The sequence below is a fragment of the Schistocerca serialis genome, chromosome 3 (assembly GCF_023864345.2).
Source record: "Schistocerca serialis cubense isolate TAMUIC-IGC-003099 chromosome 3, iqSchSeri2.2, whole genome shotgun sequence".
Taxonomy (NCBI): domain Eukaryota; kingdom Metazoa; phylum Arthropoda; class Insecta; order Orthoptera; family Acrididae; genus Schistocerca; species Schistocerca serialis.
The window spans coordinates 699,387,793-699,405,423 of record NC_064640.1 but is presented as its reverse complement, the minus strand read 5'-3'; the positions used below and the strand labels follow the sequence as shown (position 1 = coordinate 699,405,423).

The 17,631-nt window shown below is 42.2% G+C and overlaps 1 protein-coding gene across 3 annotated transcripts in view; it reads right to left on the bottom strand.

Moving 5' to 3' along the window:
* LOC126470568 (serine/threonine-protein kinase Pak) overlaps window positions 1-17,631 on the bottom strand; it is a 130,519-nt gene that overhangs the window by 90,587 nt on the left and 22,301 nt on the right. For all 3 annotated transcript variants that reach the window (XM_050098513.1, XM_050098512.1, XM_050098514.1), the window contains exon 2: window positions 6,898-7,110. In XM_050098513.1, coding sequence (XP_049954470.1) covers window positions 6,898-7,079 — 182 coding nt within the window. In that variant the 5' untranslated portion in view covers window positions 7,080-7,110. The remainder of the gene's footprint in view (window positions 1-6,897; window positions 7,111-17,631) is intronic.

Sequence of the window (17,631 nt, the reverse complement as noted above, 5' to 3'; positions counted from 1 at the left end):
AACATCACTAGGTTGTAGCCTTATAATTTGCAATATTGAATATTGTTCACTGTTTTATGGTGTTCTGTAACTATTACTACACGTGGAGATAGTCCTGTGATAAATGATTCAAAACATCTATTTGTTTCCTAAACCCTGTACATTATAACACAAAAGTGATAAATTATTCTCGTGTAGACTGACGTCTGAGGCACATATGAAACACGCACACACTTGCATCTGGTGTTGCGCTGGTAGAAGGTTTTATTGTCTTAAAAAAAAAAAATCATCACTTTTGTCCTGCCAATGTATTGTTTTACTGACCTGAAATTTCATGGTTGATTCCCCCAAGTATTCATTATTTTTGTCCTTGAGAGGGATGGCTTCTGCAGCACAACACTGCGCATTCAATTTGCTGTTCACTATTTCTTAAATATGTTTTATAACTAAGTCCTTCCCTAGTCTGTTGAGATGTAAGCCATGGAATGTATAGAATCTTTTTCCTACGCAGCTTATGCCCCCACAAATGTAACATTTTTTAATCTCTTGTGTATATTTAGGATCTGTTTATTTGCGCTTCGCACTTGTTTATTTACACACGACCAGATTGACAAGTCAATTTGATGTGGAACAGAAAAGACAATCACGTTTGAACTTCTCCGCTCAAGTAGCCTTCTTTTAAGTGAGATCACTAGGTCTTTTGTTTCGTTTTTTGTTACATCATTTGTTCCTGCTAAGAACACAAAAACGTCATTATTTGTTTTTGCTGTTTTCATGTCATGGTTCATGGAAGTCATGCCTGAAATTTTGTGCCTGGTTTCTCTATGCTAGTTATTTCGTGACTCCTTCTAGATTGAAATTTGGCTGCTATGTTCTGTCCTTGACTATCTGCAAATATATTTATTTTACATATTTTTGCTGGTTGATGATAACTGTTTTTAGGCCTGCCGGTACTTGGATGTTGTGTGGTGGCACTGTGTGTTTTGTCTTTTTTGTCCGTAATAGTTGATAAGCCATCCTCAGGAACACTTTATTTTAATTCACTGTCAGTGACTACACTCACAGTTGAATAGTTTTTTTTCCTGTGGTTGAAAGCGACTCTGTAGTTCTTTGTCTATGATGTCCTTTTTCTTGTGATTAGACATAGCTCATTGAGATATCAGAGTCTACAGTTGAAAGCACTTCAAAAGGGTTTTCATGCACAGAGACTGTGTTACTGGTACTTTTACCGTTTACATGATTTTGCAGTTCTTGAGTGCTGTTTTTGCAAGTCACTTTAATCCACTTTTCGCTAAAAGGCGCGATGCTTTGCAGAACTTGTCGAGTATTCGGCTCACTTTTTCCAAGCTGACAATTCGAGATATCCACTTTCAGAGCATTGATTACAAATTGTAAGCTGTACACATGTTCGGTTAACTTCAAGATTTCATCTTTACAATTTGCACACACCTTCTTTTTAATGGCAAAATTAACTCTTTTCCACAGAGAAACTTGTCGAACTTTAACATTAGCCGCCATGTTCCTTTGGGCCAGGTGGGCATTATCACATACAGAAAAGAACAATCTATAATTCTTAAATGAAAGAGGTAAATACTATGCCACTGTTGTATTATGACCAGCAGGTGACTGTATCCACTACTTTCAATTGTAACAATACAGCACTTTATACTCCATTATCAAGCGGCATCAAGAACTAACAGCCTCTTGCTATATCATTCCTATGTAGGAAAGGTGTGAAAGCTACTCAGAACAGTCACATCACATTGTGATTCCACAGAACAGTGCTATCTTTGAAGCAACTGTGTGACACTTTACGACATTTTAACACTGTCAACATTAAGCATGATTCAGAAACATTCCATTGGGCCCAACATGCCTCAACTACTAGAAGTACTGTTTACATAATGGGATCATCAGCTATTAATCCATAAACTGAAAAGGAGGCATGTAACTGCATGTGAACAGCTTCGGTGGAGTGAAAAACAATGTGATGCCTTCCTCAGAAGTAATAGAATCACGATGTGCATTTGCTACAGCAAGCAGACACAAAGAGAGCAAATAAGGAATGGCATGACTTCCCGGCACCCCACACATAGATGTTCGAAAAACAGCCACAAGCAAGAATGTTATGGTGGCCTTACATTGCTGTGAAAAATGTGTAACCTCAGAGAAGTACGTATCACATGGGGTCATTATCACATATCCAGAGCTCTTAAAAAATCATCTTTGCCTGTGAATTGCTGCCTGGTGGTATCCTGCTGCTTCTGCACTCACTGCTCATTCAACCTTTCCCTGAGCATTTTCGGCGTGTTTGGATCCCTCCATGAAGCATTGTTCATTGAACGACTAGAAATTTCACTCTCTTATTACATATACCCCAAAATAAATTATTTTCTACACTAATTCAGACTGTTTGGAAACAATGGTCAACTTGCAATGAGACTGAGGAAAACTATATCAAAAATTGTGATTTACATAATTACATAAATGCATGTCACAGATACATATATAAAAATGAGCTTAGAAATAAGATAAGACAGGTAATGACAGTTACGTCAAACTGTATCAAGAATAGTCACTGCCTAAAATTTGACAGCAGTAACATACATGACCTTCCCCATGAACCATGGAACTTGCCGTTGGTGGGGAGGCTTGCGTGCCTCAGCAATACAGGTGGCCGTACCATAGGTGCAACCACAACGGAGGGGCATCTGTTGAGAGGCCAGACAAACGGGTGGTTCCTGAAGAGGGGCAGCAGCCTTTTCAGTGGTTGCAGGGGCAACAGTCTGGATGATTGACTGACCTGGCCTTGCGACATTAAACAAAACGGGCTTGCTGTGCTGGTACTGAAAACGGCTGAAAGCTAGGGTAAACTACGGCCGTAATTTTTCCCGAGGGCATGGATAAATGATGATGGCGTCCTCTTGAGTAAAATATTCCGGAGGTAAAATAGTCCCCCATTCGGATCTGCGGGCAGGGACTACTCAAGAGGACGTCGTTATCAGGAAAAAGAAAACTGGTGTTCTACGGATCGGAGCGTGGAATGTCAGATCCCTTAACCGGGCAGGTAGATTAGAAAATTTAAAAAGGGAAATGGATAGGTTAAAGTTAGATATAGTGGGAGTTAGTGAAGTTCGGTGGTGGGAGGAACAAGACTTTTGGTCAGGTGAGTACAGGGTCATAAACACAAAATCAAATAGGGGTAATGCAGGAGTAGGTTTAATAATGAATAAAAAAATAGACGTGCAGGTAAACTACTACAAACAGCATAGTGAACGCATTATTGTGGCCAAGATAGACACGAAGCCCACGCCTACTACAGTAGTACAAGTTTATATGCCAACTAGCTCTGCAGATGATGAAGAAATTGAAGAAATTATTCAGGTAGTGAAGGGAGACGAAAATTTGATAGTCATGGGTGACTGGAATTCGAGAGTAGGAAAAGGGAGAGAAGGAAACATAGAAGTGAATATGGATTGGGACTAAGAAATGAAAGAGGAAGCTGCCTGGTAGAGTTTTGCACAGAGCATAACTTAATCATAGCTAACACTTGGTTCAAGAATCATGAAAGAAGGATGTATACGTGGAAGAATCCTGGAGATATTAGAAGGTACCAGATAGATTATATAATGGTAAGACAGAGATTTAGGAACCAGGTTTGAAATTGTAAGACACTCCCAGGGGAAGATGTGGACTCTGACCACAATCTATTGGTTATGAACTGTTGATTAAAACTGAAGAAACAAAAAAAACGGTGGGAATTTAAGGAGATGGCACCTGGATAAACTGAAAGAACCAGAGGTTGTACAGAGTTTCAGGGAGAGTATAAGGGAACAATTGACAGGAATGGGGGAAAGAAGTACAGTAGAAGAAGAATGGGTAGCTCTGAGGGATGAAGTAGTGAAGGCAGCAGAGGATCAAGTAGGTAAAAAGACGAGGGCTAGTAGAACTCCTTGGGTAACAGAAGAAATATTGAAGTTAATTGATGAAAGGAGAAAATATAAAAATGCAGTAAATGAAGCAAGCAAAAAGGAATACAGACGTCTCAAAAATGAGATCGACAGGAAGTGCAAATGGCTAAGCAGGGATGGCTAGAGGACAAATGTAAGGATGTAGAGGCTTATCTCACTAGGGGTAAGATAGATACTGCCTACAGGAAAATGAAAGAGACCTTTGGAGAGAAGAGAACCACTTGTATGAATATCAAGAGCTCAGATGGCAACCCAGTTCTAAGCAAAGAAGGGATGGCAGAAAGGTGGAAGGAGTATATAGAGGGTCTATACAAGGGCGATGTACTTGAGGACAATATTATGGAAATGGAAGAGGATGTAGATGAAGATGAAATGGGAGATACGATACTGCGTGAAGTGTTTGACAGAGCACTGAAAGACCTGAGTCGAAACAAGGCCCCGGGAGTAGACAACATTCCATTAGAACTACTGACGGCCTTGGGAGAGCCAGTCCTGACAAAAGTCTACCATCTGGTGAGCAAGATGTATGAGACAGGCGAAATACCCTCAGACTTCAAGAAGAACATAATAATTCCAATCCCAAAGAAAGTAGGTGTTGACAGATGTGAAAATTACCGAACTATCAGTTTAATAAGTCACAGCTGCAAAATACTAACGCAAATTCTTTACAGACGAATGGAAAAACTGGTAGAAGCCAACCTCGGGGAAGATCAGTTTGGATTCCGTAGAAATGTTGGAACACGAGAGGCAATACTGACCTTAAGATTTATCTTGGAAGAAAGATTAAGGAAAGGCAAACCTATGTTTCTAGCATTTGTAGACTTAGAGGAAGCTTTTGACAATGTTGACTGGAGTATTCTCTTTCAAATTCTAAAGGTGGCAGGGGTAAAATACAGGGAGCGAAAGGCTATTTACAATTTGTACAGAAACCAGATGGCAGTTATAAGTCGAGGGGCACGAAAGGGAAGCAGTGGTTGGGAAGGGAGTGAGACAGGGTTGTAGCCTCTCCCCGATGTTATTCAATCTGTATATTAAGCAAGCAGTAAAGGAAACAAAAGACAAATTCGGAGTAGGTATTAAAATCCATGGAGAAGAAATAAAAACTTTGAGGTTCGCCGATGACATTGTAATTCTATCAGAGACAGCAAAGGACTTGGAAGAGCAGTTAAACGGAATGGACAGTGTCTTGAAAGGAGGATATATGATGAACAACAACAAAAGCAAAACAAGGGTAATGGAATGTAGTCTAATTAAGTCGGGTGATGCTGAGGGAATTAGATTAGGAAAAGAGACACTTAAAGTAGTAAGGGAGTTTTGCTATTTGGGGTGCAAAATAAATGATGATGGTCGAAGTAGAGAGGATATAAAATGTAGACTGGCAATGGCAAGGAAAGCGTTTCTGAAGAAGAGAAATTTGTTAACATCGAGTATAGATTTAAATGTCAGGAAGTCGTTTCTGAAAGTATTTGTATGGAGTGTAGCCATGTATGGAAGTGAAACATGGACGATAAATAGTTTGGACAAGAAGAGACTAGAAGCTTTCAAAATGTGGTGCTACAGAAGAATTCTGAAGATTAGATGGGTAGATCACATAACTAATGATGAAGTATTGAATAGAATTGGGGAGGAGTATGTGGCACAACTTGACAAAAAAGAGGGACCGGTTAGTAGGACATGCTCTGAGGTATCAAGGGATCACAAATTTAGCATTGGAGGGCAGCGTGGAGGGTAAAAATCGTAGAGGGAGACCAAGAGATGAATACACTAAGCAGATTCAGAAGGATGTGGGTTGCAGTTAGTACTGGGAGATGAAGAAGCTTGCACAGGATAGGGTAGCACGGAGAGCTGCATCAAACCAGTCTCAGGACTGAAGACTACAACAACAACAACAACAACAACAACAACATACATGACAAAATGTGTACTGTGTTATACGACATATTTCAGATCCTGTCGTATATCTGACAAGTATGTCATTGCTACAACAGTGCATAATTTAAATAGACTTATATGACGGCCATATATACAGGGTGGAGAAAAATTGTGTCAAGAAATTTTAACCCTGGATAGCCAATGCCAGTAGGAACCAAAATTACTAATGCTGTGTAGGTTGACAATGCACAATTTTTAAACTATGGAAACTTCACGCCACGCACTCCAATTTGCTGTGGGGTTGCACTGTTGCCGGATACTCTGGACTACGCATGACTGACAATTCTTTGCCTTCCAGAGATCGTGATGTATCCAAGGATGGACGCTTGTATGTGTGAACTGACAACGATAGCACTGCCCGTCAACCGACGAAAGGCAACAGGGCAATCCCACGGCCAATCGGAGAATATGGCACCAAGTTTCTGTAATTTAAAAACGGTGCGTTGTAGACCTACACAACACTAGTAAATTTGGTTCCTACTGGCATCAGCTATCCAGGGTTAAAATTTCGGGACACAATTTTTCTCAACTCTGTATGTAGTTATTTTGTAGAAATCTGTGCACATACAGTTGGCTTACTCCTCTGTATCACATCCCACTGAGGTTAGGTTATAAACACGAAAGCTGGATTTCGCAAATAAAACATTTCTCATGAAGCTTGTGGTGTACAGAAGATGTCTTTTAATAGTAAAACCATTTAATATGAAGTATCCATTATGCCAGAAGTTAGTTACTCAACTTCTTTGGTTATATGCTTAAGGAAAGCATTTTGTTTTTTTCTTTCTTCATGATAATTATGATTATGGCAATGGTAATAACAGCAACAACTCAAATACCTCAAATTTTGCCCAACAGAGTACCTCAAAATTTTCCACAAAAACGTATTTTGCCCTTGTAAAGAAACAGTGAAGTAAGTTTCTAGCCTCAAACATATATTTTTAACACAAACAAACAAACAAAAAATTAGATTTTCTATGTGTGTATAAGCTTAATTTAGTAGCATCTGAACACTTACGTTATCTGTGCATTCAGAAGCCTAATCCAAGACTCTGGTAAACCCTCTAATTCTCCAGTATGCGCATTACGTGTCACATGATAATCATGCTTCACGTTTGTTGGTAATCCTATCTGTGATGGCACTTGTTGAATGTCCTGACGTTTCTTTGAAGAAAAAAGTTTTGAGAAATTGAGGCTCATTTTTCAAAAAGAGATATCACTGGTAGTTCATCTGCAACAAAAATACAAAAAAAACTGTGATAACCATTATAAAACGTGATACTTCTGGCAAATATTTCATCAGACACATCTCCTGATCATAATACTTTTGCTGCTGCTGTCTCTGTATCGTTATTATTGTGGTGAAAGAAGAAGAAACTGCTTCTTTCAGACAGTTTGTATTGTGCACAGTTCAAAACAAAGAATAACAACAACAATATTAACTAATAACAAGCACAAAATTCTTTAATAACTAGAGGTATACAAACAACTATTGAGTTCTCTGTTCACAATTTCAATTATGACAGTACAAACTTTTATTAAGTCTTGCACTCCCAGTATTAGTAGCACAATGTCCAACAAATTTAATACATCTCCCTAGCTTCCTAATACTTAATAGTTTGTTTTGTTTTGTTTTAGGGTGCAAAAAACCGTGGGGAAAAAGAAAACCACACCATACAAAAATGGAGGTCCAAAACCAAAAATTAAATGGCCTTCACCATACTGCTTTGGCAGATAAAAAGGAAAACATGGTTGACAGCCTGTGCGTCATTTGCTAAAACGGTTGATAAATCACATGGCAAACCCAAACTGAAATGTAAAAAAAAAAAGAGCGCATGCCAGTGGCAGACAGTTAAAATTTGGGTGCAATGCATACAACGCAGTGGGGCAGCGCCACTGAGCAAATGACGATGGCTAAAAAGGCAGTGCCCAATACACAGCAGAGTTACAATAATCTCCTCCCAGCGGCATGGCCGACAGGAGGTCATCCAAGGTGCTGGGAGAGGCTTAATAAGACAAAGCTTATTCCTGTGAAAGGAGGACCATTGGCGATGTCAAAGGGACACCACCTCCTGACAGACAGCAACGCAGAGATCATCGGAGGGAAACGAGGTACTCACAGGCTGAGGTACGAGGATTGCAGCCTTGGCAGCAGCATCAGCAGCCTCGTTTCCTGGCAGACAGACACGACCACAGACCCACAGAAACATGACATTGGCTCCACCAAGAGTGAGCAAGAGACAGTTTTCCTGGACCTGCTGCACTAAGGGATGAGCAGTGTACAGCGCACAGAAACTTTACAGGACGCTGAGTGAGTCTGAGCAGAGGCCACAATTGGGAAGGCTGTGTCACCAGATGTATTCCGTGGCCTGATACAAGGCAAAAAGCTCGGCTGTAAATACTGAGGTGTGTGCCGGAAGCTGATATCGAAAGACACGGGGGCCAATGACGAAGGCACACCCGACCCCACAGTCAGTCCGAGAGCCATCAGTGTATACAAAGGTACTATCGCTAAGTTCCATAGGAAGGTCATGAAACTGAAGGCGATTGACCGAGGCTGGAGTAGTGTCCTTAGGAAGGAAGTCCACGGTTAACATGGGCCACTTCATGAAGCCAAGACAGTGAAGGGTTCACACACACTGGGAAAGTTGCAGGTAGCGTGCAGTTAAGCCACCGTAACAAGTGGCAAAAGCTGACTCCAGGAGGTAACAGAGAAGAGGGACGAGCCCCATACTGACGATCAAAGAAATCATCAAAGAAGGAGGCATAGGAGGGGTGGCCATGTGCATGGCAGACAAACGGCATGCATACCTGCTGAGGAGAAAGTCACGGTGGTAGGAAAGTGGTAGTTCAGCAGCTTCAGCATACAGACTCTCAACCGGGCTAGTGTAAAAGGCACCCGTGGCCAAATGGATGCCATGAGGATGGGTAGTGTTGAGACGGTGTAAAAGGGATGGCATGCAGATGCATAAACAAAGCACCCATAGTTGAGTTTCGAACAGACAAGGGACTGGTACAATCTGAGGAGGGTGGTTCGATCAGCACCCCAAGAAGTACCATTGAGGACACACAGGACATCGAGGAACTACGTACAGTGGGCTGTCAGGTAAGAGACACGGGAGGACCAAGAGTGTTTCCTATCAAGCACGAGCCCCAGGAATTTCATAGTGTCAACGAACAGAAGGAACACAGGCCCAAGATGTAGAGATGGTGGGAGAAACCATTTGCACCACCCGAAATTCAGACGGACAGTTTTGTCAGTGGAAACGCAAAAGCCATTGGCGATGCTCCAGGAGTGAAGACGATCAAGACAGTGCTGAAGGTGCCGCGCAGTGAGACAGATCCGTGGAGAACTGCAATAGATGGCAAAATCATCAACAAAAAGGGAGACAGTGAAGCCCGGCGGGAGACAGGCCATTATAGGGCTAATGGCAATAGTAAAGAGGATGACATTCAGAATGGAACCCTGAGTCACACCATTTTCCTGAATAAAGGTGGCCAACAAGCAGAACCCACATGCGCCTTGAAAATTCAGTCTTGTAAATCTGCCTGAAGAAAACAGGGCAGGCGCCCACGGGCCCCACTTGTAAAGAGTACGTAGGATACCAGTTCTCCAGAAGGTGTCTTAGGCCTTCTTCAAATCGAAAAACACGGCCACACTCTGAGATTCCCACAGAAAACCTTTCACGACATGGGTGAACAAAGTAACGAGATGGTCACCTGCAGAACGCTGCACTCGAAATTCACACTGTGCATTCGTGAGGAAATGGCGAGACCTGAGCCACCAAACCAGCTGGGCATGAATCATACGTTCCATCACCTTGCAAACGCAGATGGTAAGAGAGATGAGGCAGCAACTAGAAGGAAGGTTTTTGTCCTTACCAGGCGTAGGTATGGGTATGATGATGGCTTCATGCTAGTATCCAGAAAATGTGCCCTCAGCCCAGATGCGGTTGTGTGTGTTAAGCAGAAAGTGCTTGCCCGCAAGAGAGAGGTGCTGCAACATCTGATAGTGGGAAGAGCTCGAAACTTCCGCAAAATGGCAGCCCAAGGTGCTGGAGATAGGTACAGGATCCACAATGACATCGGCGCCTACTGTCAGGCTGAAAACAGGGGACTGGATCTTGGTTCCAGAGAACAGTCGGAGGTTGGCCTACACGACAGAGGATAAGTGCGGAACTGTTAAAAGAGAGTCAATGAAATCCAACTAGCTCTTTTGCTATCCCGAAAAACTCTATGATACTTTGCACGCATCTGTTTATCATGAATGCAGTTTTCCAGTGTAGGGTGGCGGTTAAAAATGCGGAGAGCACATCTCCATGCACGAATTGCGTCACGGCATGCTCAGCCCACCAAAGGACTGGGACACGACGTGGTAAAGAGGAAGTGTGAGGAATGGAATGTTCTGCAGCAGTAAGGATGACGTTTGTGAGATAGTCCACCTGGTCATTGGAACTGCGGAAATCTTGTTCTGCGAAGGTCGAAAGGGAGGAGTAAAGCTGCCAGTCAGCCTTAGTAAGCTGCCATTTGAGCATGCATGTGGATGCGGTACGAGTCAGCTGACGGAGAGCACACGGGAAATGGCCGCTCGAGTAGGTGTCAGAAAGAATGGACCACTCAAGGTGATGGGCAAGCTGGACAGTGCAAAAGGATAGGTCGAAATAGGAATAGGTGTCTGAGGAGTCAGAAAGGAAAGTGGGTGCTCCAGTGTTATAGCAGATGAGGTTTAAGGTTTAGTTGGTTAAGAAGGCCAGCCAAGAGGGCCCCTCTCTGGCAGGTCCTTGGAGAATCCCAAAGGAGATGATGCGCATTAAAGTCACCTAGTAGCAAAAATGGGGGAGATAGCTGCCCAATAAGATGAAGGAAGTTTTCCCTAGTGACATTGAAGGAAGGAGGTACATAAATGGTACAGAGGGAGAGGGTCAGGTAGGGAAGGAAAAGGCAAACGGCAACAGCTTGAAGACGGGTAGTCTGGGAGATGGGTTGACTATGAAAGTCATCCCATATGAGCAGCATGACAACCCCATGAGATGGGATGCTGACCTCAGGGGGAAGGTCAAAACGAATTGGTAAATAATGTGAAAGCTGAAAGCAGTCTTGAGAGCACACTTTCGTTTCCTGAAGGCAGAGTACAAGGGGATGCTGTGATGCTAGAAGCAGCCATAAATCCTCTTTGTGGGACCAAAGGCCGCAAATGTTCCATTGGAGGACAGTCAGACGGAGGAATAGATGTAGGGGTGTCAACTCGGTGGCTGCCAAGGGACAGCCGGTGGAGAGTCACTACTACACGGCACAGAAACAGGAGGATCCTGCTCCCTGGGGTCCACAGAAGCATCGGCATGCTTGAGCGTTCAGTCTGTGGAGCCCAACGCAGAAAAAGAATTGGTGGTGCGCACTGGCGAGACACAGGTCTGCTGGGCTAAGTGATCACGTGGCACTGTCGAGCAGGATCTTCGAGGTAGTTAAGGAGAAGACCGTTTGTCTTTAGCAGACTTCTTCGAGCCCTTCTGGTTAGAGGAAGTCTTGGGTGTTGTTTGGCTGGAGGGATGGAGGAAGTCTTCTTGGGAGTACTCCTTCTCTCCTCTCCTGCCTGCCGGTTGTGTAGTGGGTAACTTCGCCCCTTTAAGCAAAAGGTTGACGGTTTGTTGCACAGTGGGACTGGGTGATGGTGATGCTACCTCGACACTGGACGACTTCACAAACTCGGAGCCAAATTTGAGGTTGCATGTCTCTGTGGCCATGTCCTTCACAAAGTGAGGGGTAACAAGAACTGAACTATAGGTGCCAGACGAGAGAATACAGGTTTTGAGACTAGCCAGTAACTTGCGAGCTACTGGGTAAGGCACTTTTTTTTTTTTTAACCCAGATCTCTTGGACAGCCCGCTCATCTAGATACATGGGACAATACCGGGAGCAGGCAGCACGGCCGCCATTGCACTTGATACAGCAGGGAAAAGGAGGCAGACATTCGCCCTCGTGTGCATCCCTGCCACAGATTACACATTTGGCTGGGTGTCGACAAGACGTTCTAGTGTGACTGAACCGATGACACTGGTAGCAGTGCATCGGATTCGGAATGTACGGCCGGACTGTGATGATTTCATAGCCTGCTTTAATCTTGGATGGCAGCACCACCCTATCAAAGGTGAGGAAAAGAGTGCGGGTGGGCACCAAAGAGGAATCAACCTTTTTCATTACAAGATGGACGGCAATGACACCGTGATCAGAGAGGTAAGACTGTATTTCAGCCTCAGATCGTCAAGCACCCTGGTGTAAATTACACCGCAGGAAGAATTCACAGTTCTATGTGCCTCGACACAAACAGGGTAGTTGTGGAGAAGCGAGGCAGCAAGTAGTAGTTGTGCTTGAGAATCAGAAGGCGTCTTCAAAAGTAAAGTGCCATTCCGTAAACGAGAGCAGGATTTCACAGAGCCAGCAATGGCATCAACACCTTTCTGAATAATAAATGGATTGACCGTGGCAAAGGACTAACCGTCTTCAGTACATGATACCACAAGGAACCACAGTGCAGTGGGAAGGGTCTTTGACTCAGTAACCTCATTACGTTTACATTTCGTCGATGTCATGGGCGAGGATGATTGACTCATCATGAGGAAATCCCCCATGATTGCCAGCGTCTCTGATGGCGTGCTCCTTCCAACTGGGGGCCCTTTCACAAGGGGGTGCACCCACCTTAGGTGATTGTTCACACTTCAGGTCACACCTCCCGAACACCTGACGGAGGAACCAATTGGCAATTTGGGAAGGTTACAGCTCAGACAATCACCCCTCCCTGGGCCTGGCCTGTACCAGGGAATACGTGTGAACCCTACCTGTCAACCTGGGGCTGGGAATTGCATGTTACCCAGTCACCTTTTACGCATCAGACACGTGAGTCGGCCTTAAGGAGCACACAGGGAGGGAGAAGAAAAAAAGAGGATCCAGAGGAATGAGAGGAGAAGGGAAACAAAGTAAGGAAAAGGGAGTCAAACAGAAAGTTGAAACTGTTCGCAGGTCAGCGACAGAATGCAGAACATTCCCAATAATACCCCAGACATGTTCCCCAAGGGAGGGGAAAAAGAATGGCAAGAGGATAGACATACAGCACGGAAGGAAAATGGTGCTGCAAAGGCTGGGGCCCCATGGTAGCCAAGTACAAACCCGCCAAAGAGTGGCGAACCACCTGGGGTGATAATTAACAGTGTCATATATTCCTGTGGCTATCCTAACCAAACAAATTTAAATTTAAATCCTCTGTTCCAGCAGAAAAATCACAGATCACAGAGACATATGATACAGCCTCACGGTACTCAGAACCAAGTCATGGTGGGGACTGGTGTCAGGGCCATTCACATGACGGTAGCAGTTTATTTTATTTATTGCTTCAGGTTCTGTGGAATCATCTGAGCCAAAGATACTTCACAGACTGAATCACTACACACAAAATCCACAGACTGCTGATTAACAAACAAGAAATATGAGCTATTATATTCACATGAGCAATACAGTACTGTAAAAGACTCGTGCCAACTGTGATGAACTCCCATGCCAAATAAGACAGGCTTAGAAATGACATTTTGTTCTGCTGAGAGACTACTAAAAAATGGAACCTGCAGAATGGTACATACTTTGCTAAACAACAGGTAAGAAAGACTTATTCAGATGTAAAAACAGATTTCATGTTCAGTATTCACTAGGTGAAGGCAGGAGTTCCTTTTGAACAAGCCCATATTTCTTATGACAAACCACACAGACTGAAAATTCCAGTACACTTCAACAACAGCCCATGTGAAGTTTGAAAACATCATTTAAGGTGCAAGCATTGTGGCTAGCATCTTTCTTCTGTTGCCTCCTCAACACACACAGTTTAATTGTGTTCACTGTCACTATTTAAACTGTTAGAACACATTCATATTTCAATAGCTGCACTTGTATAATGAATGTCTAATACTTAAACAACACAAAAATTAGTGTTTTCCACACAAACACCACATGAAAGAGGACACTTTCACAATTCACACCAACTGAAATTACATGTTCAGATCTCACAGCGTATGGGGACGGAAATATACAGTAAATTAACAGGCAAAAAATACTCGGTAAGAACCCAGATTATCTAAATAATTCATTAATCTCCGTATTTCTTGGCAACATAAACCATAAAATGTTACATATCATATCATACTCAGACCATCTATGAGGAACACACTCAAAACATCACAACATACTTGGTTTTTTATTTAGGGTGCTCAACAGCATGGGCAAATCTTATTCAAAAAATGGTTCAAATGGCTCTGAGCACTATGAGACTTAACATCAGAGGTCATCAGTCCCCTAGAACTTAGAACTACTTAAACCTAATTAACCTACAGACATCACACACATCCATGCCCGAAGCAGGATTCAAACCTGCAACCATAGTGATCACGCAGTTCCAGACTGAAGCGCCTATAACCGCTTGGCCACACTGGCAAATCTTATTCAATGTCTTCAAGTGTAAGGATACAGACGAAAAAGGATGTGTCTTGTAGATTGTACAAAATGTCACAGAATTTTCCTTTCTTTGGACCACTGCACATTAACCTACAAGTTTCATCTGTCTGTCAAAAGATTATTACATACACATTGCTTAACTGTCAGTTAATTTCTCCTCACGTATTCAATTTCATATGTTATAGCTACGATAATTTTCAATAAATTGTGTATTCAAATTTAGTTCTCTTTCTTGTGGATATCTCACAACACATTTTACCAATCCATACAGCATTGGAGAATGAATATAAACCCTTACATATTTTCTCCTTAATTCCAGACAGTATATGACAGTTGAATTACCTTCCTAAATGTGCCTTCCCCTCCCTTTTTGTGTTTTTGTTATATGCTTGGTTTCATCTTCCTCACTTGATTATTTTGTGCAATACTAGTTACAAAGCAGCTGACTGATTAGTTGTTCAATAATATGTCTCAAAATTTTGATATGTAATTTAGACTTTCACTTGTATCACTCCTAACATATTCTATCCAATGGAAATAGTTTAAGTGAAGTATGATTATACAATACTATAAAACAAAAATGGCACATATGGAGACATTATATAGTATCATCCGATATTGATGGGCACTAGTAAGAGAGCTGTCACTACCTCAAAGTGGTGTGTTTTGAACACAGTGAAGACAACATACTCGGTGACAGAACGCTGAACCCATACAATCAGCATTTGCCTTGCGGAGAGAGCATTTCATTCTTTCAAGAATTGTGTGTTACTAAACACCAATGACCTACCATAATGGCAACAACAAACACAATGCACATAATTAATTGAATAACTAAACCTTAGACAGGTCATTTTGTAGGTCTGTGTGAAATTAGATAGTCCTCCTGAAGCATTGTCAACACCATATACACGGTGATTTTGCTAAATGAGCACAAACGGCAGAAAACAATCTCCAAGGACACATGGATACAGTGCTAAAGGTGCATTCTGAGGTACCCATCTGAAGGTGAAGATAAACATCTTTGACAGTATAGGCATCAATGATTGAAACTACAAACGAGAACACACCAGGCAAGTGGGAATGTTCTGTCTGTCCTAATGTTTTAACTCAACACTCAAGACAGCTGTAGTGTAAGGCATGACAGCTCACACTGGTACTGGAGAGCATCTGCTGTTGATGATTCAACTTTGGGGTGGGCATGTTTCCAAATGCCAATGGCCAGGCCACAGAATGACTGTACCGGGAAAAGTATCTCCACCAATAGCACCCGCACCATGAATTGTTTGCAAGAGGCTCATTTACAGGAGTGGAAGACAGGTGCACCTAGTACTTACACAGGCCTTGGAGAACCAAGTGCTGAACACTATAATATGACACCAGTATCAGCACAAGGCAGTCAGTCAATCTGTACTGGGTAAGCTAGACAACTGTGTGGGACATTCTCCAACAACTGCCACTATCCGTATAACTTACAACAAGTGCAGACCTTGTTAACTATGGTCTTGCCTCCACATTACCTCTAGTTGATTTTGCGCGATTACGTGAATGCATGTTTGTCAGAATTTGGGAGAATGGGAGTGATTTTAACCAAGTTTGTGTTTCATGCGTTATCAAGTTTTACAAATTTTCACTGTGTTCATCTGGGCCTATTATAGAAAGTGAACAAATTTTCTAAAATAGTCCCAGGTAAACTTGGTTAAAATCTGTAAAACTTGAGAAGCATAAAACACAAACTCAATTAAAATCACATTCACTCTCCCATGTTGATACATTCATCCACATGACCACACAAACATACAGGAGTAGGTCTCATGATGAAAAAGAAAACAGAGACTCAGGTAAGTTACAATGAACAGCATAGCAAATGCTTTATAGTAGCCAAGACAGACACGAAGCCAACACCCACCCTCAGGAGAACTAGTTTATATGCCAGCTAGCTCTGCAGATGTAAGACAATGAAAGAGGGTATGATGAGATCAACAAAATTATTCATTTCACTAGGGGAGACATACATTTAATTGTGATGAGAGACTGTAATTTCATAGTAGGAAAAGGAAGAGAAAGAAAAATAGTAAAAAATGATAAACTCCCATTCTTTATAGTGTTTAACTACCATGTACGAAACAGCTTCAAACTTCTGAGCACGTTACAAATTAGTTAGTATGTTGAGTATTTGATGTTCCACATGTAAGCAATGAAAAGTTTAGAAAAGGTTTGAAATTATGTGCAAAGTTTGTTGGAAGTTGTTACATGCTGTCACTCTCCAATACTGGATGAACAAAGTCCTGGTATTTGCACACCGTTAGATAAGCTGGCTCAAGACAAACACACTGTTTCTAACTGTAATACTTGCCTTATTGTGTTAAACTTTTAACATATGATGATACCTCTTCATTAGTAGATTACTGCAGCATTTTAAATTCAGTCAACAATTATGCAAAATTTTGAACATCAAATTTTTGTTGCTTCTGGAAGCCGAGAATTCTTCCTATGAATCTCAACCTGGCGCCTGCTTTTCCCACTATTTGTTTTATGTGATCATTCCACTTCAGATCGCTCCGGATAGTAACTCCTAAGTATTTTACGGTCGTTACCGCTTCCAATGATTTACCACCTATGGCATAATCGTACTGGAATGGATTTCTGCCCCTATGTATGCGCATTATATTACATTTATCTACGTTTAGGGAAAGCTGCCAGCTGTCGCACCATGCATTAATCCTCTGCAGGTCCTCCTGGAGTACGTACGAGTCTTCTGATGTTGCTACTTTCTTGTAGACAACCGTGTCATCTGCAAATAGCCTCACGGAGCTACCGATGTTGTCAACTAAGTCATTTATGTATATTGTAAACAATAAAGGTCCTATCACGCTTCCCTGCGGTACTCCCGAAATTACCTCTACATCTGCAGATTTTGAACCGTTAAGAATGACATGTTGTGTTCTTTCTTCTAGGAAATCCTGAATCCAATCACAAACCTGGTCCGATATTCCGTAAGCTCGTATTTTTTTCACTAAACGTAAGTGCGGAACCGTATCAAATGCCTTCCTGAAGTCCAGGAATACGGCATCAATCTGCTCGCCAGTGTCTACGCCACTGTGAATTTCTTGGGCAAATAGGGCGAGCTGAGTTTCACATGATCTCTGTTTGCGGAATCCATGTTGGTTATGATGAAGGAGATTTGTATTATCTAAGAACGTCATAATACGAGAACACAAAACATGTTCCATTATTCTACAACAGATTGACGTAAGCG